The sequence below is a fragment of the Lissotriton vulgaris genome, chromosome 2_1, assembly GCF_964263255.1.
Source record: "Lissotriton vulgaris chromosome 2_1, aLisVul1.2, whole genome shotgun sequence".
NCBI classification, from domain to species: domain Eukaryota; kingdom Metazoa; phylum Chordata; class Amphibia; order Caudata; family Salamandridae; genus Lissotriton; species Lissotriton vulgaris.
Genome location: NC_141687.1, coordinates 399,868,391 through 399,892,937, shown reverse-complemented (window position 1 = coordinate 399,892,937; position 24,547 = coordinate 399,868,391). Strand labels below are relative to the sequence as shown.

Sequence of the window (24,547 nt, the reverse complement as noted above, 5' to 3'; positions counted from 1 at the left end):
ATTCAGCGAAGACATCGCTGACTTCATCAGCCCGCACGCCCTCCCCTCCGCAGACTACATCCTCCTCGGGGACCTCAACTTCCACCTGGAGAACAACAACGACCGCAACACCACCACCCTGCTGGACAACCTCGCCAACCTCGGACTCAAGCAGCTGGTGACCTCCCCCACCCACCTCGCCGGACACACACTCGACGCCATCTTCTCATCCAGCAAAGACATCACCTTCAGCCACGCCACCGAACTCCACTGGACGGACCACAGCTGCGTCGACTTCAGCTTCAGAAGGATCACGATCCACCACCACCAGCAACAGGTTGCACGAAGAAGCTGGAACAAGATCACGGCCGACCAGCTCGCCGCATCCCTGAGCCAGCACCCTCCCGCCAGCGCTGCGAACCCCAGCCAGGCCGCCGACAACCTCACGAAGTGGATCAGCAGCTGCGCAGACAACCTCGCCCCGCTGAGGACCCCACCCAGCAGACCCAGCAGCAAGAAGGCCCCATGGTTCACCGACGAACTCAAGAGCTCCAAGAAGAACTGCCGAGCCCTCGAGAAAGCCTGGAGAAGAGACCCAACACCAGACAACATGACCACCCTCAAGCTCGCCACCCGAGAGCACCATCAACTGATCCGCGCCACCAAGAAAACAGCATTCAAGGAACGACTGGACAACAATGCACACAACAGCAAGGAACTCTTCAACATCGTGAAAGAGCTCTCCAACCCCAACGCCGGAAGCAACGACATCACCCCATCACAAGACCTCTGCAACTCCTTCGCCTCCTACTTCCACAACAAGATCGCTGACATACACAACAGCTTCAGCACACAACCAACGCTCCCCACGACCGCACCAACGCCTCCTACCACCACCCTCAGCGCCTGGACCCCAATCAGCACCGAAGACACCATCCGCACGATGAGCTCCATCCACTCCGGATCGCCAACCGACCCCTTCCCTCACCAGAGTCTTCAACAAGGCCAACGCTGTCATCGCACCCCACCTGCGGGACATCATCAACATCTCCTTCGACACCGCCACCTTCCCTGAGAGCTGGAAGCACGCCGAACCCAGCGCTCTACTAAAGAAACCAACAGCGGACCCCACCGAACTCAAGAACTTCCACCCCATCTCGCTCCTCCCGTTTACAGCCACAGTCATCGAGAAGACAGTCAACAAGCAGCTGGCCGCCTTCCTCGAGACGAACGGTTCCCTCGACCCCTCACAGTCGGGCTTCAGGGCCAACCACAGCACCGAGACCGCCCTCATCGCCGCCAGCGATGACATCCGAGCCCTGCTCGACAACGGAGAAACAGCGGCCCTCATCCTCCTAGACCTCTCCGCGGCATTCGACACTGTCTGCCACCGCACCCTAGTGCAGCGCCTCAGCAACGTCGGAATCCAGGAGAAGGCACTGGAGTGGATCATCTCCTTCCTCGCTGGAAGGACACATAGAGTCCACCTAACACCGTTCAGATCAGAAGCCACGGAAGTCATCTGCTGCGTCCCTCAGGGCTCCTCGCTCAGCCCCACGCTCTTCAATGTCTACATGAGCCCCCTTGCGGCCATCGCACGCCAACACAACCTCAGCATCAGCATCATCTCCTACGCCGACGACACACAGCTGATCCTCTCCCTGACCAACAACCCCGCCACCGCCAGAGCCAACCTACACGAAGGGATGAAACACGTAGCCGAGTGGATGATGACCAGCCGCCTGAAACTGAACTCAGACAAGACGGAAGTCCTCATCCTGGGCCCCTCACCCTCCGCCTGGGATGACTCCTGGTGGCCCCCCGCCCTGGGCGCCGCACCCAAACCGACAGACCACGCACGCAACCTGGGCTTCATCCTGGATTCCTCCCTCTCCATGAACAGACAAGTCAACGCCGTCTCCTCGTCTTGTTTCAACACCCTGCGCATGCTACGTAAGATCTTCCGGTGGATCCCCACCGAGACCAGGAAGACGGTCACCCAAGCCCTCGTCACCAGCCGACTGGACTACGGCAACACCCTCTACGCCGGAACCACCGCCAAGCTCCAGAAGAGACTCCAGCGGATCCAGAACGCCTCAGCGAGACTCATCCTCGACATCCCCAGACACAGCCACATCTCCAGTCACCTGAGGGACCTGCACTGGCTCCCGGTCAACAAGACAATCACCTTCCGTCTCCTCACCCACGCACACAAAGCACTCCACAACCAAGGCCCAAGTTACCTCAACAGCCGCCTCAACTTCTACGCTCCCACACGCCACCTCCGATCGACCAGCCACGCCCTCGCCGCCGTCCCCCGCATCCGAAGAGCCACAACAGGAGGAAGATCCTTCTCCCACCTAGCCGCCAAGACCTGGAACTCCCTCCCGACCCACCTCCGCCTGACCCAAGACCACCTCGCCTTCAGGAAGCAGCTCAAGATCTGGCTGTTCGAGCAGTAGCGGACCCCCCTCCCAAAGCGCCTTGAGACCCTTCGGGTGAGTAGCGCGCTATATAAATGCTTTGATTGATTGATTGATTGATTGATAGATAAACTAGAGAGTGAAATTTCAGATTTAGAAATCTGTGATACAGTAAAATCGATTGCTGGAGCAAAAGCTTGCGGAGCTGATGGACTCCCAATTAAATTTTATAAATCTTTTTCAAAAGAATTGACTCCATTCTTGTCCAAATTATTTAATGCTGTAAGACTGGGAGAACAGGTCCCTCCTAGTTTTAAGGAATGCATCTTAATCATCTTTGTTAAAAAGGGGAAGGATAATAAAGAAGTCAATTTGTAAAGGCCAATCAGCCTCCTTAATGCCGATTTTAAAATTCCTATGAAAATTTGGGCCCAGCGTTTCTCCCCGATTGCTCAGGAATTAATTCATGTCGACCAGTCTGGCTTTGTCCAGGGAAGATGGATGGCCTCAAACACCTGATTCTTGTCCCGTCAAAACGTCGACAACAACCTATTTGATCGTCAACTTCACGCCACTATCTTTCCATTTATTGTATTTTGTGAAGTATGATATGCTTGGACTTCAGCTTCGAACCAATGGTCCTGTGTTTTTGTATATAACTCGCCAATACAGTTATGATAACTGGCCGATTTTACTGTCACTAATTCCCTTCCAGCACATTATCCTCACCTGATCACCTCCCCCTCCCTCCCTGGGGCACTGTACAACCGTTTATCATTGTTGATTAGTTGTTTGTATATTCAGTATACTTTGTCCCATTGTGAATAAAACAATGTGGATGCATTCATTGTCTTTGTAAATAATTGTTTGAATTCTTCACATCACATCACACTCTCGCTGGGACCCCTTCCTTTCAGTACGTTCAGAGCCCAGGTCCCAGTGACTATGTTTGGGTAAACCCCCCCTGCTTATACACCCCTTCTCAAGACAGGAATGGGAACGGATTGCTCAGTTGGGTGGCAAGAGTCTTCGCGCAGCCAATTTCAAGAGAATGTCTTTTATATCGCGTTGGCTGGCTTATCTAACCCCCAAAGCGTTAAATAAACGCTTTTCGGGTGTAGAAAATAGATGTTTTAGATGCCAATGCTTGGAGAGTGGAGATTGGCTTCATACTTTTTATACATGTCCCAAACTGGGCAACTATTGGTGTGAAATCTCTGCAGTCAGTTGGGATAATAACAAGGTAATTGAACCCGAAGCTGAGATTGCACTCTTTGGCATCTCAAAGAAGAGAAATGATTTGTCTAGGTCAGAAGAATCCTATATGACAATTTGTATGTTGGTTGCCCACTCTTTAATATTACAAAACTGGAGGTCAACGGAGATACCATCCTATGCTAAGTGGGGGAATAAGATGAGCCGGACCAAAAGTTTTGAAGAGGCATATGCCAAAAGAATAGGATCCACAAGAAAGTTTAATAAAAATTGGAAGTATCATAACAGCGAACTTTTAGCCTCCATATAATATTTCCATAGTAATAGGATGTCAATTTGAAAATGTGGACTATATGCCTTCTATCCCCTTGTAGCATTGGGGCTTTTTTTTTTTCATCCAAGCACTTTAGCACAAGAGACTTTATGTATACTGATACTGAAGGCCAGTCAAGTTGGGCTGTGGTATAGTGTGTTGGTATAATATGGTAGTACTTCGCACTTAGCACTTTTTGCACAAGTCACTTTATGAGTAACAACAATTTCGGCCAGAAATGTAGAATTAGGGACATTTATCATCATATTGTGATATTGTGATGGTACTAGGGATTAGGAATTGTTATCAGGCATCTGTTCCTTATAGCAACAGGGCTTATTTTGCATCCACAAGACACTTTATGGATATTGATAGTAGAGGCCAGTTAAGCTGGTCTCGTGGAATAGTGTGTTGGTATAGTATGGTAGTATTTTGCACATTGCACTGTTTAGCACTTTTTTGCACAAGCCACTTTATGAATAACAAGTTTGGCCAGATATGTAGAAGCAGGGCCGTTTATTAACATATTGTGATAGCAAAATGGTGGTAGTGAATAAATATATATATATATATATATATTTATTTTATTATTATATGGTGTATAAGATGCTATGTATAGAATAATTTTGGTCAAAGATAGGAAGATTTTACTCAATGTTACAGTGAGCTGCTAAAAACCCTTGTAAAAGATATATGTTTTTTTCTCTTTTTCTGTTTATCCTCTGCTTTGCTCAATAAAAAAAATGTAAAAAAAAAAAGGAATACACCTGATAAGCTCTCTCTCCACCATCATACAAACCTGCTGCTCTCTATACAAGGGTGACTCAAATGTAGGGACTTCACAAGATGCCTAATAATTCTCTTCTATCCGGACTTTATAAAATATATGTGCTGCTTGCAGAATAATATGTGATTTACTGAGTCTCCTTATATGTGGCATTAGGACGTGTCAAATTGTGAGCAATTGCAGGTAGATCTGGCTTTTTATTATGTGGTGTATGTAGTTGGCCATTTGACCTTTTATCCCTTCCTCTCTTTAGTTTTCATTTGAAGGAAAATAGCCTCCTCAAAATATAACAATTATTTATAGTGAATGCTTCGACTAAAGCATTTTGCATCCTAATTTTTTCAGTCTTGAAAGCTGTTCATTTTCAACATGGATTTATCAGCACTGAAGTAATATTAATTACGATACGAGGTTGAGAAATATTTCAGTGCTATCTCATGGACAATTAAAGTCTATGTTGATTTTTTGGTCTTGAGGCTGATGGAGGTGATGTGGCATCATGATTAGAGCTGTCTCTATGTTTCTGTCTTTTCTAGCGATTGTATATTGTTTCCTAAATGTACCTATAATAATGTTATGCAAAATTCCAGGACTTTTTACAGGAACATTTGAGGATGGATACTTTTAGATTTAGGAATATGTTCCAAAACGTATCCTCCTAAAATGTTTCAGTCTTAGCAGACTCTGCTTCAATAGCATTACTTCCACAACATCAGACAGCTTTGTTTTAGAGCCATAACAATTTTCAGAGTAGACTGCATCAGCAGACTAGACCCCTTCAGCCCTCTGTCCAATGGCTCTGCATATCAAGCCCAATAATGCCCTTTTTGAGTTCTCTGACAAAGTATGGAAACGTTCAGAAGTTGTGAACAGTCACAGCAAAAAACGTTAAATGACAGCTAAAACCAAAAGACTTCAGAGGGAAGCCTCCCCAAAAAAGATTTGACGGGGTAAAAAAGAACCCTTAAAAATAGTCAAAGCTCAGTATTTATAGATCGGTGCTTTTAGGAAGAAATATCAATGTTGGCTATCAGAAGCGCTTAGTGGGCTTCCTTTTAACTTTTGCATTATGATTGTACGTAGGAAGATTTAACAGTCTGATTTTTAAAGCAAAGCTGAATTCTTCCGGGCACAATTGCCTTTGGCCCTGTGATATTGTTCTCTGTCCTATTTATACATGGTCAAGACTTTTTAATTTTGTCTCGATATGCCGGAAGCTTGTTTTTATCAGATGAGACTGTTGTGGAGGATTCTCCCTTTTAATCCACAGCACCTTCGGCATCCAGTCTTGGAAGCTGCCATAATATTCAGATTAGAATATGTAAATGAGTCTACCATATAGCACGGTTAGTAAAAAAAAGTTCAGGTCGATATACGTTCTTCCAAATTAGGTAACGTCACTGATGTCTGCTACTCTACCGGTTTCCAGGGGAACGGATCACTTTAAGGACTTATCTTTTGCTCATTGGAACTTTAATGATCGATCACCTAAATGTATTTGCAACAGACCAGTCCAAAATGAGGCTCCCAGCCTCCACAATACAGGGTCCTCCTTCATTTAGTGTCCTTACAACCCCCTTCAATTTTAAGTAGTGCGTTGTTGGGAGGATGGTTATTCTCTGTCCTAGATCCACAGCTCTGAAATAGGCTAACTCTGCGACACTTTCAAATAGCTAATCATGGAACGTTTTGCAGACCTTTCAAATTACTTTACTATGCCTTTGAGTGACTGCACTCTCCAACAACAAATTACTTTCCTTTGGTAACACGCTTTCTGGTCAATACCGTAACCCCAGATTCCTCACCTCCAGAATATTCCCCAGGAGCCAGACTGGATCCGGCAGGTTTTACAGCAGTGCTACCATGAACCCCTAAGTGGCATCGTGCAGCTCCACACTGACCTCATTTCACCCTGGAAGTGACAGAACCGAGCCTCACATAGGTGACAACCCCAAGTGCGGATGTCAGTTTCTTGATTGACTCTTCCCTCAACCTTGAACACGAAGCACAAAATTTTCAGCAGCAGTGTGCAGATCTAGGACCTTTTTAGATGGTAAAAAGGAGACCATGTTACAGAACGTGGAGGTGGGAGGGCACTGAGGAATATGGAGTTAGATAGAGTGCTCACCATAAAGAGTGTAATTCAAGTTAAGAAACTGGGCTTCTGATGGATATAGCTTACCACATATTCCTCACCTTTAGTACAGATACCACAGAAATACCTCACAAGGATAGTCTGTGGAGTGGGCTTAGACTAAAAATATTTATAAGACCTAATGGACGAAATGCCCTTTCTGCCTGACCTGGCTGTAGGGCTTCAATGCCAATATCACAGCCTAACAGAGGTCAATAACAGGAACTCCGCATGCCAACACGGTGTTGTTGTTAATTAGCCCCAGCTCTTTGGAGGCTGTTTCTTGGCCAAAGAGAAGCAGATCTTAATACAGAGACCTATCCACCTTGACGAAGTCCTTTTCTGTACCACCATAGCTCTCTTTGGCCCAAGAACCTCATAAAATGCTGACTGTCCACCCAATGGTCTTTGGTGAGATCTATGTAAAAGCTTAAGGCTCATGTGGGTCGATGAGAGTATCTCCTCTTTTAGCGGGCATTGGATGACCAATGTGAAAAGATGAGATTCATGCAAAAAGTCCACACTGGTCCTCAACAACAGTGGGTTTGGAAAAAGGGTGGTGTAGGGAGGCTGCACCGAGTGAGAGTCTACAGCTCACTCATGCATGGTGCTGAAGTGATCCTGATGAGGAAGATGGCTTTAAGAATCAGAAGATGCAACAAGCAGCTGTGCACTGGATCAAAGAGGGTACACAAGGAAAGTTAGGGCTAAATTAAGATCCCACAATGGCATTACAAACAGGAGGAATGTGCGTGCCAAACCTTTAACGGACATCATCATAACAGGTGATTTAAACAAGGATGGTTGGTCTGGCAAACACAAAACCACATAAAGGAACGAAAAATAGCCTTTGGTGGTAACCACCGCAAGACCTTAATGGGTCAAAGATAAAACAAACCATCCAACAGTTTGCTTTGTTGGGAGTCTGTATTGCGGACTCCCCACAAGGCCACACATTTGTTCCAGTGTCCTGTGTAAATAGATTTTATAAAGGGCCATCCACAACCTCAGGAGGTATTTCAAACATGGTCAGCTGCTGCAGAACAATCTCGGAGCATGGAAATGTAGACTGCCCTGCAGCTGATACAGAAGATCCTTTTAGATCAGTTGCCTGATTTGGGGACAAATGCTCAGTCCCAGAAGTTCCGGGTACCACACTCTCCTGGTCCAATCGTGAGCCACTAGGATCACTTTGTCCCAGACATTCCTGATAATCTTCAGAATTCTGGCCTTCAACTCTCCCAGAGCCACAAGGATAACCTGGGCCCAGTCATTCCTGATGATCTTCAGAATTCTGGCTTCCAGCTTTCCCAGATATATGGACCATCTCCCAGATAACCAGCACCATCACCATTGCGGAGAGGAGAAGAGAGAGGAATCTGAAACTGTTGAGGTTGCAGTCTAGCATCCACCAAAGCAGATCCAATAAATACACTTCTGAAACCTACATGACATTCAATAGGTTTTCTCCAATACTGGGCCCATTGAGACTTCAGATTCCACTGCATAACCTGCATATGCCAGCCGGCTAAGTGGAAAAGCAAGATGCATGAGAAAAGCAAGCCAAGAAACCTCATAGCCACTCTCACTCAGATTCAGGGCCAGGGCCAAGGCTGAAACACTGGGATCATAGCTTGAATGTACTGGACTAGTTGTGACGTAGGGAAGGATTCCTAAGGGGGAAGCCACTGCGAAAGAGTCAGGTATGACTTTGGTCTGTTTTACCGAGAAATCCAGTTATGTCAGGAGGTTCAACCTCAAAGGGAGGCAGTCTATCCCTAATTTTGGTGAGCTTGCCTTTAACAGTGCTAGTCCTTTAGGTAGGGCAAAACTGGGACCCGCAACCTTAGAAGAGAGGCAACGACCACCACCATCACTTTCTTGAACACCTGAGAGGCGCTGCAAACTAAAAATGCTCCTGGCTAACCTTGAACTGCAGATAACGCATGTGGGAATGCAGGAAGGTCACATTAAAGTATGTGCCCTGCAGGTCCAAGGCAACCACCCTCATGAGTCCAGGGCACACAGAACTTGAGCCAATGTAAGTATTTTGATTTTTTCTTTCCGGAAGAAAGCATTCAGAAGGCAAAGATCCAAACTAGGATGAAGGCCTCTATCCTTCTATGGCACAGGGAAATAGCATAAGCAATAACCCATCCCTAGATCCAAGCCCAGCACCCTCTCAATGGCCCCGTTAGACAATAAAGCCTGCACCTCTTACAGCAAGATGGATAGGTGCTTCACTGAAATCCACTCTGATGTGTGGGGGAGTTGAGGTGGGTTGGAATGGAATGGAGAGCATAGCCCTTCTTGAGGACCCATCTGTCAGATGTAATCGCCTGCCACCCTGGAAGAAAATGTGTGATCCTGCCTCCCACAGGGTGTTTGTGCTCTGATAAGGCCAAACTAAAATGGTTTGGAGGGTGAAGCCACAGGGGCAGAGAACTAGGTGGAACAGTGCTATTGGTGACCTGCGTGCTCTGTCCGCTGCCACCAAAAAGACTGGGGTGACTGCTGAAAGGGTTGGGGAGTGCTGGGGGAGCTTGGCTGTGTCAATACGCAAGCCCTCTGGAGTAGCCTTGGAAGGGTCGGACTGTTGCATTAGCGGTCATGCAGGGGTTGAAAGGCCCAAGTAAAGAGTAGTGCTTCTGGTTTCTTTACAGTGTTCAAGTGCAATATCAGCCTTTTTGCAAACAGTAAGTACGAGACCAGCCAATGGCATATAGAGATGACTGCACATCCCAATAAAAAAAACAGTAGGTCACTTCCCGGCGTGACGGTTGAGCACCCCACAAGTGCTCAAAACAGTCAGTCCAGGCCAGCCCTAATGACATATTTAACTGTATCCTAGCTGTCTTGAATGGTTTGAGGCAAAGAGGCCCGAAACTCCTCCCGGATTGCCAGCAAGATCTCAATGACCATGCCCCAAAAAGACATGCGTATTATGGCCTAAGAGGCACACTACACTGGTCTTAACACCAAGCTGGTGGAAGAGAACACCCACTTCATGAAGGCTTCACTCTTTTGGGACTCTCCGTCTGGAGGGCTTGTGTGAAATGTATTTGGATTGTCTTTGCTGGTGAAACCTTGGACCACCAAACTCTCAGAAGTCAGGTGCTGCGTAAGAAAATCTGCGACCTTAACCCCAAAGTGGACTTGACAAAGCAGCAGCATCAAGAGCGGAAACAAGTCTGAGAGGTTGTGATTTTTGTCATTATTCGGCGACATACAGCTTCACTTCACGTCCTGGATTACATTCCGGTGCAGAATTGCATTCTTCACGCAACTTGGAATCATAACCCAAGCCCAAACACCAGAGGCAATGTTGTAAATAAAAGTAGTGTAGTCCTTGTAGTTCCTTGTAAGTAGTTTCCTCTTCTTACTTTACCATGTTACCTGAATAAACTACTTACAAGGAACTACAAGGACTACGCTACTTTTATTTACAACAGCCACACTCAGTGGGGCCATCACAGACAACTGTTTCTGGCACTCACTGCACAGGTTGAGGAATATGCGGTTAGTAGTATCGATCAGAATTTCAGTTACTCACTCAAAAATAAGGGAAAGGAATACCGGTTTGCATAACATTATCCACCTTGCCTTCATCTGAAACACCTAACGGACAAAAGGATTGGAGCCAATTAACAAGTGAAAGCTATATTCATTTATATGTGTAATCTGCTGCTATGTTCGGATTGCCTGTTGTTTTCTACTTTATTAGGATAGGAAAGGTTTTCTCAAATGTTGGGTGTCATCTAGGAGGGCAATATGCAGGGATATTACTACATGCTTTTTTATTTTTCTTTAGGTGGGTCTGCCTTTTCCCCCACTGTTTTGGGCCTGAATTTAAATTCCATGAGCTGTACATATTTCTTGAGGGTGATGAATACTGAAGCAGCATACAATGGCAAATGCGTCTAAAATAAGGTATGGCTGTGCTCTTAGTCTCCAAGTGCTGACAGGTATACACACCTAATTTGTAAACGATCTGGCTGCAATAAGATCTAAACAATGAAACAGTAACTCAGAACAAACAAAAAATGTGCAGAAGAAAGGTTTTTTTCATTACTGAAGGAAGAGTAACATGATTAACAAACCAAAATATTATTAGATCTGTTACACACATTTTAAAGCACCTAGACACTCCAAAGAGTATGCAGTGCATTATAGAAGTACACCTTTTACGGCGCTCCTACCTGGGAAAAGATCTGTGCACCTCATGAAAATCTCCCAGTAGATAAGGCCAAGAGCATACATATCAACCTGTTTTAGAGCAGATTCGCAATCTCGCAGGTTTACTGCTCCTTCCAGCACTTCTGGGGCCATGTAGCGAATTGTGCCAACCTGAACATAACAATAGTGAGAGAAAGTATATATATAAATACCATTGAGGATTAAAGTATATATAAATACTGAGAAAACAGTATTACACGTCAGTTAAAAACATTTTAACTCATTGTATTATTCTTGCTACTGTGAAATAAAAGTAGGAAACATTTCCCTTACCGTGATTACAGCAGTCTTAGTTCCTGAACTTTCTCCTTCACAAGTGTGAGGCAATCGCCTATCCTAGCAAGCTTGAATGGAAAAGCCTCCCCTAAAAATCTGAGATTGCCAGAAAGATTTTAAATGCTCAAGCATCCCTCCTTGAATATGAACCTCTTCCAATATGTCCATCGCCAACAACCACAAACAGTTCATGTGGGCTCCTGTCATACAATGATATAGCGCAGCATGTATAAACTTAGGGGGTGGCTGGGTTGGTGCTGAGAAAGAGAGCGAGCAAGGAGAAAGGTCACTAGAATTATCATGAAAGTAATTTTATGTTTTCCCTCAATCACAACGGTTTGTGAATATGATCTCATGGCTCATAATACTTTCAGAGGGTACTCAGTATAACACAATCAGGCCACAATCAGGCTTTAATTAAATTAGTTGCATACAACCTCCTGTCTGAAAGCTGCACCTTTTCTAGGATATGTACCCAGAGTTTATATTTACAAACAGTATGCAGAGTGACCCCTGTTACTTGCTTACAAAATTCGGTAATGGGGGCATGTATCCTGAATGCCAGTGATGTTGCTTTTGCTCTAGTAGAATGAGTAAAAGGTTTTTGAGGTGGCAGCTCTGATGGAATATTTTAAGATTTTGAAATTAAATTCAAGAGACGATCCACATAGCTAAGGGAGCTTTAGACACTTTATTGCCTGGTGAAAGATAACCATAGATCAGAAAGAGTTGCATTGAACCCCTGAAGGTTTTTACTCTTCTAGGTAGATCATCACAGCTCTAGAAACATCAAGATGGTAGATGGCCTCTAAGTAGACACATAAATATGATTTTTACCCTGTAACCATCGGTTTGTAGTGTGTAGTGCTGTAGATTCACATGCTCTGCATACTCTTGCCATCTTGTGTTGGGTCTGGATGTTTGCAACTGGCTTTTCTTTGAAGAAAAGTTTGGTCAAAATACCTGTTGTGGCTCCACTTTTCCACAATGCACTAGTACACTCGATCCACCTCTGATGGTTTTTCGCTCAGTTGAGTAGTGTAAGTGCAGTGTAGAAGACAGAGTGTGGTGTGCATAGTCAAGGGAGTTGAAGGACGTGGAAAATATCCGTTATCATCACTTGCTTCCGGAGAGATGGTTGGGAGCGTGTGAATCTACAGCACTACATGCTACAAGCAGATGGTTACAGGGTAACATTTTCAGTTAGTAGCATTTGTGGCTATAGATACACATGCTCTGCATAGAGTATAAAGCAATTCCTCTACAAAGTGGTGGCTAGTAAGCAGATGACGCAGATGTCTAAAAAGGTGTTACTTAAAAAACAGCTTGGCCAACCAAAGCTTGTTGTGCAAGACCGTTCGTCCACTAATAATGCTTTGTGAAAGTATGTAGAGCTAAGCAGCAGCATTGCAGACATCCATACCCAAAAAAGGCAATTGTTGCACTTTTTCTACATGTAGAGTGGGCTCTAGGGGGCACAGGATATGATGTCTTGTGAGGTATTGTTCTCTTTAGAGTGACAATGAAGGCCTTAATTTTAAACAGGGAAGAGCGTTGTCTGATTCGACGTTACATGGCAAATGCCGCAAATGGTAAGCATATAGAAGTGTAGCCAAGACTTGCTCCATACTCATGTAGTAGGTATGAAACAATTTCCTCCACAAACTTTAGAGTAACCTAACTGCTTGGAGATGCAGTAATGCATGATCCTTTTCTACTTAAATGTGTGTATTATGTTTTCATCCTTCCTGCCGAATAACAATGCATTCTTCTGGGAGTTTGAGGCCATCATTTTCTAGAAAAGGAGGTGCTAAATTGCGAACTAAGCTCTATGGGATATGGGTGTCTGAGATTACCCAGATAGTGATGATTAGATCTAGGGTATGCGGAAACTTCTTGTGAGGGTTGACTAACATCCTAAGAGCATTGAATACAAAGGCTGTCTTGCCCAAGTTGGTGCCACTAGCATGAGGGTCATGGACACTTGCCTCATCTTCATCACGGCATGAGGAGAAGAAGCAGAAATGCAAAGGCAAATATTCCTGATCAGTTCATTCAAAGTGCATTGCCTATGGACTGTGGAGGCAAAGCTTTGGTATTTTGGCGTTTTCAGGACAGGGGAATCATTGAAAGTACCTGTGAAGGACTTGTGAGTGGAGTTCCCACTTGTGGACTTTTAGATGCATCCTGCTGTGAAGGTCTGTAAAGTGGCTCTCCACTCCTGGCAAACCCTCCACCAACAGGTGAATGTTGTTGCAGTCAAATCTGGAGAACTAGGGTAGAGAGCAGGAGGGAATGGGTGCCACCTACTTCTAGATGTAGAACAAGGCTGTCATGCTGTCTATTATTAATAGTAATGTTTCCCATGTAGAAGTGTCAGGAACACTTTCATGGTTAGTCTGAAGGTGTGAAGCTTTACTTAGTTTATGTGGCGTCTAGAACTGAAGGGTACAAGTGATTTGGGCAGTCATCTCACTGAGGTGAGCTTTCCACCCCACAAGAGAATCATCGGTGACGATGGTCACTTGTGGAAGGCGGGTTTAAGATTGTTGCTGTTCCACCAAATAAGAGAGTACCAGCCCAGGTTGTTGCATGCAATCGATCCTCCATGCAATCTGGCTCGCAAGGCAGATGTACCCACTGCCTTGTGAGTCATTCCTGTAGAGGGTGCAAGTGCAATTTAACTTATAGTACAATTGTTATGCAAAGCTATTATCCCAAACAGTGTCATGAAATTTTGAACTGTAACAAGACGCTGTGTACGAAAAAGAGGCAGAAGCTACTAGAATTCCATCACCGCCTGGATGTTGGGGCATGCCTGGTCTGTCACTGCATTTTGGTTTGAGGTGAACTGAACGTGGTGCAGCTGGAGATGCATTTTTGTTCCCATAGATGCAGAAACTTAGGCTGTGAATAGAGGCACTGTTTTTTGAGAGTGTCAAGCATTCTTGGTTTCCACTTTGCTTGATCAACCAGTTGTCTCAGTATGAAAGACATGTATGGTATTTCTGTGCAGGGAGCTCTGCTGCCACCACTAGGCACTTTGTAAACACCATTGAAGACTTAGTGACTGTTGGACACCCATAGACTCAGCTATGTTCATGTACCTTTTGAGTGCATTGGAATTATGTGGCATGGTATTGTCTGTATTGGATTGGAATTATGATGATATTTTGTGCTGTATAGTGTTATGTAGTGGAGTTTAATTATGTGGTGTGTTGGGGAATTTTGTAGTATGATGTTGAATTATGTGTTGAAAATTGGACATATGTGGTGTGTAGTGAAATTGTGTTGTGGAGTGTTATAATGTTTTTTTACTTTAATTATGTGGTGTGGAATGACTGTGTGGAGTTGAATATGTGGCATGGAACAGTGTGGTATAGAGTAAAAGTATATTGAGTAGAATTATGTGGCATGGTGTGGAGTTTTTTATGTGCATTGGTATGTGGTATGGTGTGGGTTTTTTGGGGGTGTATTTATGTGGTATTGAGCAGTGTGTGGAGTAGAATTATGTGGTGTTGAGTGGTATTATGTGGATTGTATTTCTGCTGTGTGATGTGGTTGTATGAATTGGCGTTGTATTGAGTGGTGTTGTGTGACTACATGTCTTAAAAAGTGAAGAAAAATCCTGGCTTGGATGAGCCCACACATTAAGTTGGGAAACAGGCTCGGATTAGTCCAGTGTCTGTTGGGCTGTAAAACACAAATATGGGCCAGGCACAACATGGAACGCAAGAAGGGCGGAGGATTGCTCTAAAGTGCCCGTTATATTTCTGCCTCCAAGCTGTTGGCTGCTCTCAGGAGGAGGATACTTGGAACAATATGTCATTGGGGGCCACATAATCGCTCACACCATAGACACCCCCAAAAGTATGAATATTTTATTGAGAAGGAGACACCGAGCTACCAATGGAAGAAAATAGATCACTGTGAAAAAACAAACTAAAGAGCAAAATATTGTTCAAAGGAAGTCTAGAGATGCAGCATTTACAAACCTGTCAGCTCAATGGAAATTACTTGTAAAATCTCCTTTGATGTAGGACTACTGAAGTGACATTCTGTAGTGCGAGAGCAAGGTTGGCAGCACGAAGAGGGTATGGGGTGCTCCCTGAGCGGTTATTGGCATGGTAGAGGCATGATGAAAGACCAAGGAGGATCTGAGCAAACTGAACATTACTTCTTCAGCCATAACAGAAGTGATGAGGAATACCTGAATGGACCTTGTTTTGTAATGTAACTGCGGTTATCCAGCGCTTAATACCCATCTCTAGGTGTTGACGCGCTTTGTATATACTTGAGCGAGCAATTCAAAATATTGAGTGGAAATATACCCAGTATAGGAGATGGTGTGACAAATCACAGCTGGCTGACTGGTATAATAAACATGAGCGAAAACAATAGCATTTGCAATTTCAGAGGCTCCACTGACGTTGAGAAATAACATTTAATTCATTGCATGCAAGGCTTATTAAGTAGGAAAGAAACAAAATGTTGGAACTATAAACTTGGAAGATAGTTTTGCTGGTGCTGAAAACGACGGAACACAACAGACTAAACGTTATCACACGGAGTGCAGGGTCGGGGGCATATACTGTTATCTCTTAAAGGAAAATGCTACTTACCAGTATGCATCTGTTCTTGGCATGTAGGGCTGCGGACATTCATATCTTAGCATAGATCGCCGCCTAGTGTTGGGTCCGAATGTTTGCACCTTGTTGTCTTGGAAGAGTCTTCGAAGTATCACGAGATAAGGGGACTCCTCCCCTGGACTACAGTGCGCATGGGCATCTTCTCCATCTTCAGATTGTTTTTCGCCATTGTGGCAAAGATGGAGTATATGAAAGTAAGAGATGACCATGTAAATGTATGTAAAGAAGATAACCCTGCAGCTGTGACAGGCACCGGGGAGGATGGTGGGCGATATGAATGTCAGCAGACCTACACAAGAACAGATGCATACTGGTAAGTAGCATTTTCCGTTCGAGGCATGTGGGCTGCTGAATTTGTATCTTAGCATAGACTGTATAGCAGTTTCTCCTCTAGCGGTGGTCGCCTGTACCAGCTGCAGTGGTTTGAAAAAGAGTTTTAAGGACAGTCTGGCCCACAGCAGCTTGTTGCTTAGCTTGCACGTCAACATAGTAATGTTTAGTGAAAGTGTGTATGGTAGACCACGTAGCTGCCCTACATATGTCTTCTAGGGGAATATTTCCTAGGAAAGCCATGGATGCCCCCATTTTGCACGTTGAGTGGGCTTTTGGGGGCTCTGTTAAAGTGCGCTTTGCCTTTTGATAGCATATTTGAATGCATTTAACTATCCATCTGGCTATTCCTGTCTTAGAAATGGGATTACCCTTATGCTGTGGTGAAAAGGCAACAAATAGTTGCTTTGTCTTTCTGAATGATTTAGTTCTGTCAAAGTAATATAGCAGGGCTCTTTTAACGTCTAGTGCGTGTAGGGCTCTTTCAGCCACTGACTGCTGGTTTTGAAAGAAAACTGGCAATTCTATGGACTGATTGATGTGGAAAGTGGAGATAACCGTTGGCATAAATTTAGGGTTTGTACGAGGCACTACCTTATTGTGGTGTATTTGCTTGAAGGGTTCCTGAATAGTTAGTGTTTGTAGCTCACTTACTTGCCTGAGGGAGGTAATGGCAATTAAAAATGCCACCTTCCATGTTAAGAACTGTAGTTCACATTAATGAAGTGGTTCGAAGGGTGTCCAATGAGTCTGGTAAGTACTATGTTTAAGTTCCAGACTGGCGAAGGTGGAGGGATAATTCTTTTAATTCCTTCCATAAAAGCTTTGATAGGTGGTATTCTGAACAGGGACACATGTTGTCTGTTTTGAAGATATGCTGCTATAGCAGCAAGGTGTAGCCTTATGGATGAGTATGCTAGATTACATCTTTGAAGATGTAGCAGGTAACAGATTATGTTTTGGATGGAGGCATCTAATGGATTGATTTGGTTATTACAATAAATTACAAATCTTTTTCATTTAGCAGCGTAGCATGCTCTGGTAGGGGGACGCCTTGCTTCCCTGATAATGTTCATGCAGTCTGGAGGCAAGTTAAGATATCCGAACTCTAAGACCTCAGGAGCCAGATCGGTAGGTTCATCTGATTGGGATCTGGGTGCCTGATTTCTCCATGGTGTTAGCAATTGTGGCGAAAGGCGCAGTCTTTGGTGAGGAACTACTGAGAGTTCTAGGAGCGTCGTGTACCATAGCTGTCTTGCCCATGTGGGAGCAACCAGGATCATTGTGAGTGACTGTTGCCTTAGTTTGCGTGCCACTAATGGAATCAGTGGGGTTGGTGGAAAAGCGTATGCAAATCTGCCTGACCAGTTCATCCATATCGCATTGCCTTGTGACAACGTGTGTGGGAACCTGGCGGCAAAGAACGGGCATTTTGAGTTTTCTTTTATGGCAAACAGATCTATTTCTGGATGTCCCCACTTTTGGAAGAATGGTTGTAGAACTTGAGGGTGAATCTCCCATTTGTGTATTTGTTGACTGTGTCGGCTTAGTAGATCTGCTATCTGATTGTCTATCCCTGGGAGGTGTTCTGCCAGGAGAAAGATGTTCTTTGGAATTGCCCACCTCCATATGCTCTGTGCTAGGTGAGATAGCTGCAGAGAGTGTGTCCCTCCCTGTTTTTGGATGTAGTACATGGCTGTCATGTTGTCCGTCGGATTACCATAGCTTTGTTGCGCAAGTATTTCTGAAAGGCTTTCATTGCTAGAAATATTGCTAGTAACTCTAAGTGGTTTATATGTAGTGTCTTTTGCTTGACTGTCCAGAGACAGGTTTTGTGGGTTCCACCACTGCAGAGAGTTGTAAGTGTGACTGTCCACCAACACTAGGTCTTTTAGTTGTCCTTGAGCTTGGTTCCACTGCTGTGCTAGGCATTCCTGTAAGGGACGCACTTGAAGCAGAGTATGAGGGACAATCATGCCTATAAGCTGCATGAACACTCGAGCTGGCAGGGAGTGTTGTGGCTGAAATCTTCGAATGAGAGACTGTATGTTGGCTATCCTGGCTGGATTTGGATATGCCTTCCCCACTGAGGTATTTATTGTTGCTCCCAGATATTGTTGTATGTGGGAGGGTTGCAGATGTGATTTGGGGTAATTTATGGAAAATCCTAGACTGTGCAGTAGCTGGATTGTCTGAAAAGTTTTGGCTTGCACACTGTGCGTATGAGTTGGCATTCATGAGCCAATCGTCGAGGTAGGGGAACACATGGATGTGTTGCCTTCTGAGGTGTGCTGCTACTACTGCTAGGCATTTTGCAAAAACCCTTGGTGCTGTAGTTACCCCGAAGGGGAGAACTTTGAATTGATAGTGGTGACCTTCTATTTTGAACCGGAGATATTTCCTGTGAGCAGGATGTATAGGGATGTGAAAGTATGCATCTTTGAGGTCTAATGGAGCAAGGAAGTCGTCTTGCTGGAGTAGTGGGAGTACTTGTTGTAGAGTGATCATATGGATATGTTGTGAGAGTATGTATTGGTTCAGATGTCTGAGGTTCAATATTGGTCTGAGGGATCCTTTCCTTTTTGGGAATGAGGAAGTATAGAGAGTATACTCCTGTCCCTTGATGTTGAAAAGGTACTGGCTCTATGGCACCCTTTTCCAGCATGGATAGCACCTTTTGTTGTAACAGCGTGATGTGTTCTTTGGACATTGGACGGTGTTTGGGTGGTATGTTGGGTGGAGTAGATGTGAGTTCCAGGCAGTAACCATACTGGATAATTTGTCTCACCCACCTGTCTGTTGTAATGGCGTTCCAGACTGGTAGGAATTGTGTTATTCTGCCTCCGACTGGTGTTAAGTGGTCTGGAGGGAGTGTGAACAAGTCACTGTTTGTTGGTGGTGGAGGCTCTGGTGTTATTACCACCACGTCCTCTGCCCTGGTTATTGTTCCCTCTATAACCTCCTCTGTTGGAACCTTTGTTAAAGGTGCCTTGTGTAGTACTTTTAAATGATGAAGAGGTTTGGGATGCGTTGCCTCTGCCAGAGCCTCGAAAAGAGGAGCGACGAAAGGAGCTCCTGGACTTTTGAAATTGAAGTGCACCCATGGACTTAGCAGTGTCAGTATCTTTTTTCATCTTTTCTAAGATGGTATCAACTGCAGGGCCAAAAAAGACTGGATCAGGATGAAAAGCTCTTTTTCCACTGTCCGTGGCTTCGGCGCCGATGTTTTTGGATCAGTCGCTTGCTTGTTTTTATTTTTCTGTTTAGCTTTTTTCGGCTCGACGTCCTTTGTCGGCTCGACTGCTCTTTTCAGCTTGACGGCCTTGTTCGACTCGACGACCTTCTTCGATTCGACGGTCTTTATCGGGTAGACAGCCTTTTTTGGCTCGATCTGTTTTTTCGGTTCGACTGCCTTTTTCGGTTCGACTGAATTCTTCGGCTCAGTGGCGATCGACGACTTACTTTGGGTTGATTCCTTTTTTCGGGTCGATGCCCTTTTCGGGTCGATGGTTTTCTTTGGATCGACGACCTTCTTTGTGTCGACAGTCTTCTTTGGATCGACGACCTTCTTCGGGTCGACAGTCTTTTTTGGATCGACGACCTTCTTTAGCTCGACGGCCTTTTTCGGATCTACGACTTTTTTCATGTCGGCGCCCGTTCGCAGCTCTGCATCCTTTTATGAGTCGACGGCCTTCTTGGTAAGTGTTTTGCTCGGTCCCGGAGTACCGGAAGGCTCAGGTATGGTCTTCGGAGCCGACCCGGAAGGCAGGGCTTCTGATGCAGTGTTTGAGTCACGGCTAAGACTTTTAGGCGATGCTTTGACCCGAGCCTTGTCTGGAGGTGGAGGCAGGGAAGGGGCTTTGGTACTCACGGTTTGCCCCGGTGGGATGTCATCATCGGAGTCCGACTGGTCTTCTACTGTGACTAGTTCTAGGTCGGAGTCTGCTGCCTCTGGGAGTTCATGTTAGTCGTCGAAAATGTTCTCCGGTTCAGGTGCCTGTCGCTGCATCTCTTGTCGAGCAGCTCTTCAGTTCCGGATAGTTTTCTTCGACCGGAACTGAGCACAAGCTGGACAGTTTTCTTCGTTGTGCTCCGGAGATAGGCACCTGTTGCATACTGTATGCTTGTCGCTATGTGGAAACTTGGATCGACATTGTGGGCATCTGTTGAACGGGGTCCTTTTCATAGGCAGGAGGCCCACGTGGCGTCGAAAAGGCCCAACGGCCCGCGTCGACTACCAGAGATAGATGGAAAGAGTTGTCGAGTCGAGGGATACCGAGCGGAAACAATACCGTCGAAACTATAAGGTTTTTGGCATTAGAAAGTTGGAAAACTTCGATCCCGAAGTTTGAGTTGTCGAAGTGCATCCAAACCCAATGGCGGAGAAAAACAATCTGAAGATGGAGAAGATGCCCATGCGCACTGTAGTCCAGGGGAGGAGTCACCTATCTTGTGATACTTCGAAGACTCTTCCAAGACAACAAGTTGCAAACATCCGGACCAAACACTAGGCGGCGATCTATGCTAAGATATGAATTCAGCAGCCCACATGCCTCGAACACGGTGTGTTCACTTGGTCCTTAAGCAAACACCGTAACAAGCAAAATCTGCAATCATGTCTGCCGTGTGGCCCTGATAAGATCAAATCTTGCATCCAGGCTTTGAAGATGGTCCACGGAAGCCCACAGTAATTGACAGCAACCCGTAGAGCTCCTCCCGCATGGGGTCTAAATGAACTAGGCACACAAAGGGCATAGATGGGGGAGGGAGGGGGAATAATGGAATCGCAGATAGCTTTAAATAAATCAGTGCTCGCTTCACGGGCGATTGTGCAGCGGAGGAAAGGGGTGGAGCATATTTAAACACTGTAGCGCGACCCGAGTTACTAAAGCATGACAGAGCTCAAAGAGTTTAGCAAGCAGCGCATACCCACACGGCCACCATTAGTTACTGCTTCAATAAAAGTAAATATATTGTGTAGAAAATAAGCGAGTTGGTCAAAAGTAAGAAATTAATGTTAGTCTGGTTAATAAATGCAAATGAACGCCAGTGAATGACAAGGGAAGGGCAGGGCTAAAGTCATGTTAAACAAGCGTTCAGCAATTTTTAAGCACTCTTGCTTGAGGCGGCATTCACCTTGAAGGAGCGAGCAGGGCGCGCAGGCCATCTGTTTGTAATTAACGTGGCCGCGCCGCTGCTCGCACCTGCAAGATGGATGCCACCACACGCACGAGCATATAAAAAAAAGAGCAGACAGATTTCTAAAGGTCACTCCTAAGCAGCGCTTGCGCACTGATTAGGCTCGCCCTAAAAAATACAAAAAGGATGAAAGAAGACATGGCAATTCTAGCGGGGGGTGCGGTGCCATTTCGTGGTATGGCCACGTTTACCTGCGTCTTTACTAATTAACAAACAGGCTTAAATTAAAGTCTATAAAGTAATTGTTGCAGCAGGAGACTGGGGGCTTGACAGAGCACGGTTGTGAGTTGTAATGTCCCCTCTGCCCTATCCTTGTGACTGCCCTGGTTCCAAGACCATTCAAGTCACAGGAGCAAGCAGAATACTCTACGATGCAAGTGAGATACCAAGCCGTAGATTAAGAACTTGCACAACGAAAGACTACCAGAGAATAAAGTATACCAATCAATCAATCAATGACACTTGTAAAGCGCGCTACATACCCGTAGGGTCTCAAGGCGCTGGGGGGGGGGGGGGGGGGGAGGGGGGGGGTTGCCGCTACTGCTCGAACAGCCAGGTCTTCAGCTTCTTCCTGAAGGAGAGGTGGTCTTGGGTCAGGCGCAGGTCGGTCGGAAGGGAGTTCCAGGTCTTGGCGGCCAGGTAGGAGAAGGACCTTCCTCCTGTATCGCTCTTCGGATGCGGGGGACGGCGGCGAGGGCGTGGTTGGCTGATCGGAGGTGGCGTTTGGGAGCGTAGAAGTTGACTCGGCTGTTGAGGTAGCTCGGGCCTTGGTCGTGTAGGGCTTTGTGTGCGTGGGTGAGGAGGCGGAAGGTGATTCTTTTGTTGACGGGGAGCCAGTGAAGGTCTCTCAGATGTCCGGAGATGTGGCTGGTTCGTGGGATGTCGAGGATGAGTCTGGCTGAGGCGTTCTGGATCCGCTGGAGTCTCTTCTGGAGCTTGGCGGTGGTACCGGCGTAGAGGGCGTTGCCGTAGTCCAGTCGGCTGGTGACGAGGGCCTGGGTGACGGTCTTCCTGGTCTCGGTGGGGATCCACCAGAAGATCTTCCGTAGCATGCGTAGGGTGTTGAAGCACGCCGAGGAGACGTTGTTGACTTGCCTGGTCATGGAGAGGGAGGAGTCCAGGATGAAGCCCAGGTTGCGTGCATGGTCTGTCGGTTTGGGTGCGGTGCCCAGGGCGGGAGGCCACCAGGAGTCGTCCCAGGCGGAGGGTGAGGGGCCCAGGATGAGGACCTCCGTCTTGTCCGAGTTCAGTTTCAGGCGGCTGGTCGTCATCCACTCGGCTACCTCTTTCATCCCTTCGTGCAGGTTGGCTCTGGCGGCGGTGGGGTCGTTGGTCAGGGAGAGGATCAGCTGGGTGTCGTCGGCGTAGGAGATTATGCTGAGGTTTTGTTTGCGTACGATGGCCGCGAGGGGGCTCATGTGGACGTTGAAGAGGGTGGGGCTCAGAGATGATCCTTGAGGGACGCCGCAGATGACTTCGGAGGCCTCTGACTTGTACGGTGGTAGGCGGACTCTCTGAGTTCTTCCGTCGAGGAAGGAGATGATCCATTCCAGCGCCTTGTCCTTGACCAAAGGTACACATCATTTTCTTCTTATGGATAGCCCACAGATGGCACAATAATTGAATCTTTAGAGTAGCAGTCGTCAGTTTCGGAAAGAAATGGGTTATGCCACAAAATAGATAGCTGTTTTTGTGAGCATCATTTATTTGAGCAAAAACGTATTTTGATTTTTTTGCTAAGAAACTGCTCGTTTTCTAACATTTCTCTTGCAGAAAAGTCTAGTGAATTTAACTCCAACAGAAAGGGGTTTTCATGCTCTCATTTTAAAAACGCAGCTCATACTCACATGTAACATTCATTAGCCACACAGTTTTTCAAGTCAAGGCACAGATTTCTGTGTGATGCTTTTTAAAATTCACTATTTGAATTACCTTTATTAATTACTGCTAGGATACTAATACTCTAGCAGAATACCAATGTGCTGCAAATATTAACATATGCTAACACATGCATACTCAACAAGGCCTCAATTTTGACCACGCGGAGGAGCAACATTTATCAATATTAGAACTCAGCAGCCAGAAATTAATGCAGTCATAAAGACTAGCGGGCTTACATGTAGGCAACAGGATTTGATCCTTGCTATTTGTTTAGTGATACAACTTGCCAACCAGGTGTTTATGCGCCACTCATTAAAATTTAAAATGCACTGCTTCACTTCTTCCTGTCATGGATGGCATTCCATATAGAAGTAACTTGATCACAATATTTACTAAAATTATCGGGGCATTACAAGACCCCCCCACATAAAGGAATGGAAGAGGCGACATCTCTGGTATAAGTACTAAGTATTCCGAGGTAACTTGTCACATATCTCACTGCTTTTTCAAATGATGATGAAAACGAAGTGTAGAAGCATCGAGATTGCTTAGCGTAGCTTGCAGGATAAGCTCACCTCGCTAATGGCCGCATTGTCTTCATCTCCAGGACGTACCAGCCTGTTTCCAGTTAACTTCATTGAGAGTCCAAAGTCGCTGATGACGCACGTTCCGTCGTTCTTCACTAGGACGTTGCGGCTGTTCATGTCTCGATGAGAAATAGCTGGTTTGTAATTGTCTGCTTAAAAACAGTAATGGGAACCGTTATGCACTGAATGGGCAGCTTGCAGGGCAGGCTACTGTTTAAGAACATTGCTTCCAACTATCAGGATTCACACATCTGTATGGCTTCCAAGGTAGGGGTAAATACCTACATTCGACTAGAGAACTATGTATCGAATTATTCATGTATATATATCCTTACGCGGAGGAAAGGAGAGTGCAAGGGCTATATACGATGCTTAGGAAGTCTTTGGAAGCTACCTTCCAATGCATATATAGTACCTCATACCAAAACTCCTCGTGCTTCCCTCTTCTCCATTACAAGGGAGTTCTACTTTTACTGCCTTCGAGATAAAACTGGGACACTGCGCTGGTTCTCTACGCCTTCCTCCTTATTAATAGCAC

General features: G+C 45.6%; 1 protein-coding gene across 4 annotated transcripts in view; it reads right to left on the bottom strand.

The window, feature by feature from the left end:
• The window catches only part of BMPR2 (bone morphogenetic protein receptor type 2), a 513,538-nt gene that overhangs the window by 109,595 nt on the left and 379,396 nt on the right, over nt 1–24,547 (bottom strand). For 2 of the 4 annotated variants that reach the window (XM_086955265.1, XM_086955263.1), the window contains exons 8-9: nt 23,998–24,161; nt 11,051–11,198 (exon numbers count right to left, since the gene is read on the bottom strand). In XM_086955265.1, coding sequence (XP_086811391.1) covers nt 11,051–11,198; nt 23,998–24,161 — 312 coding nt within the window. The remainder of the gene's footprint in view (nt 1–11,050; nt 11,199–23,997; nt 24,162–24,547) is intronic. The other 2 variants (XM_086955264.1, XM_086955266.1) reach the window with 1 other exon arrangement.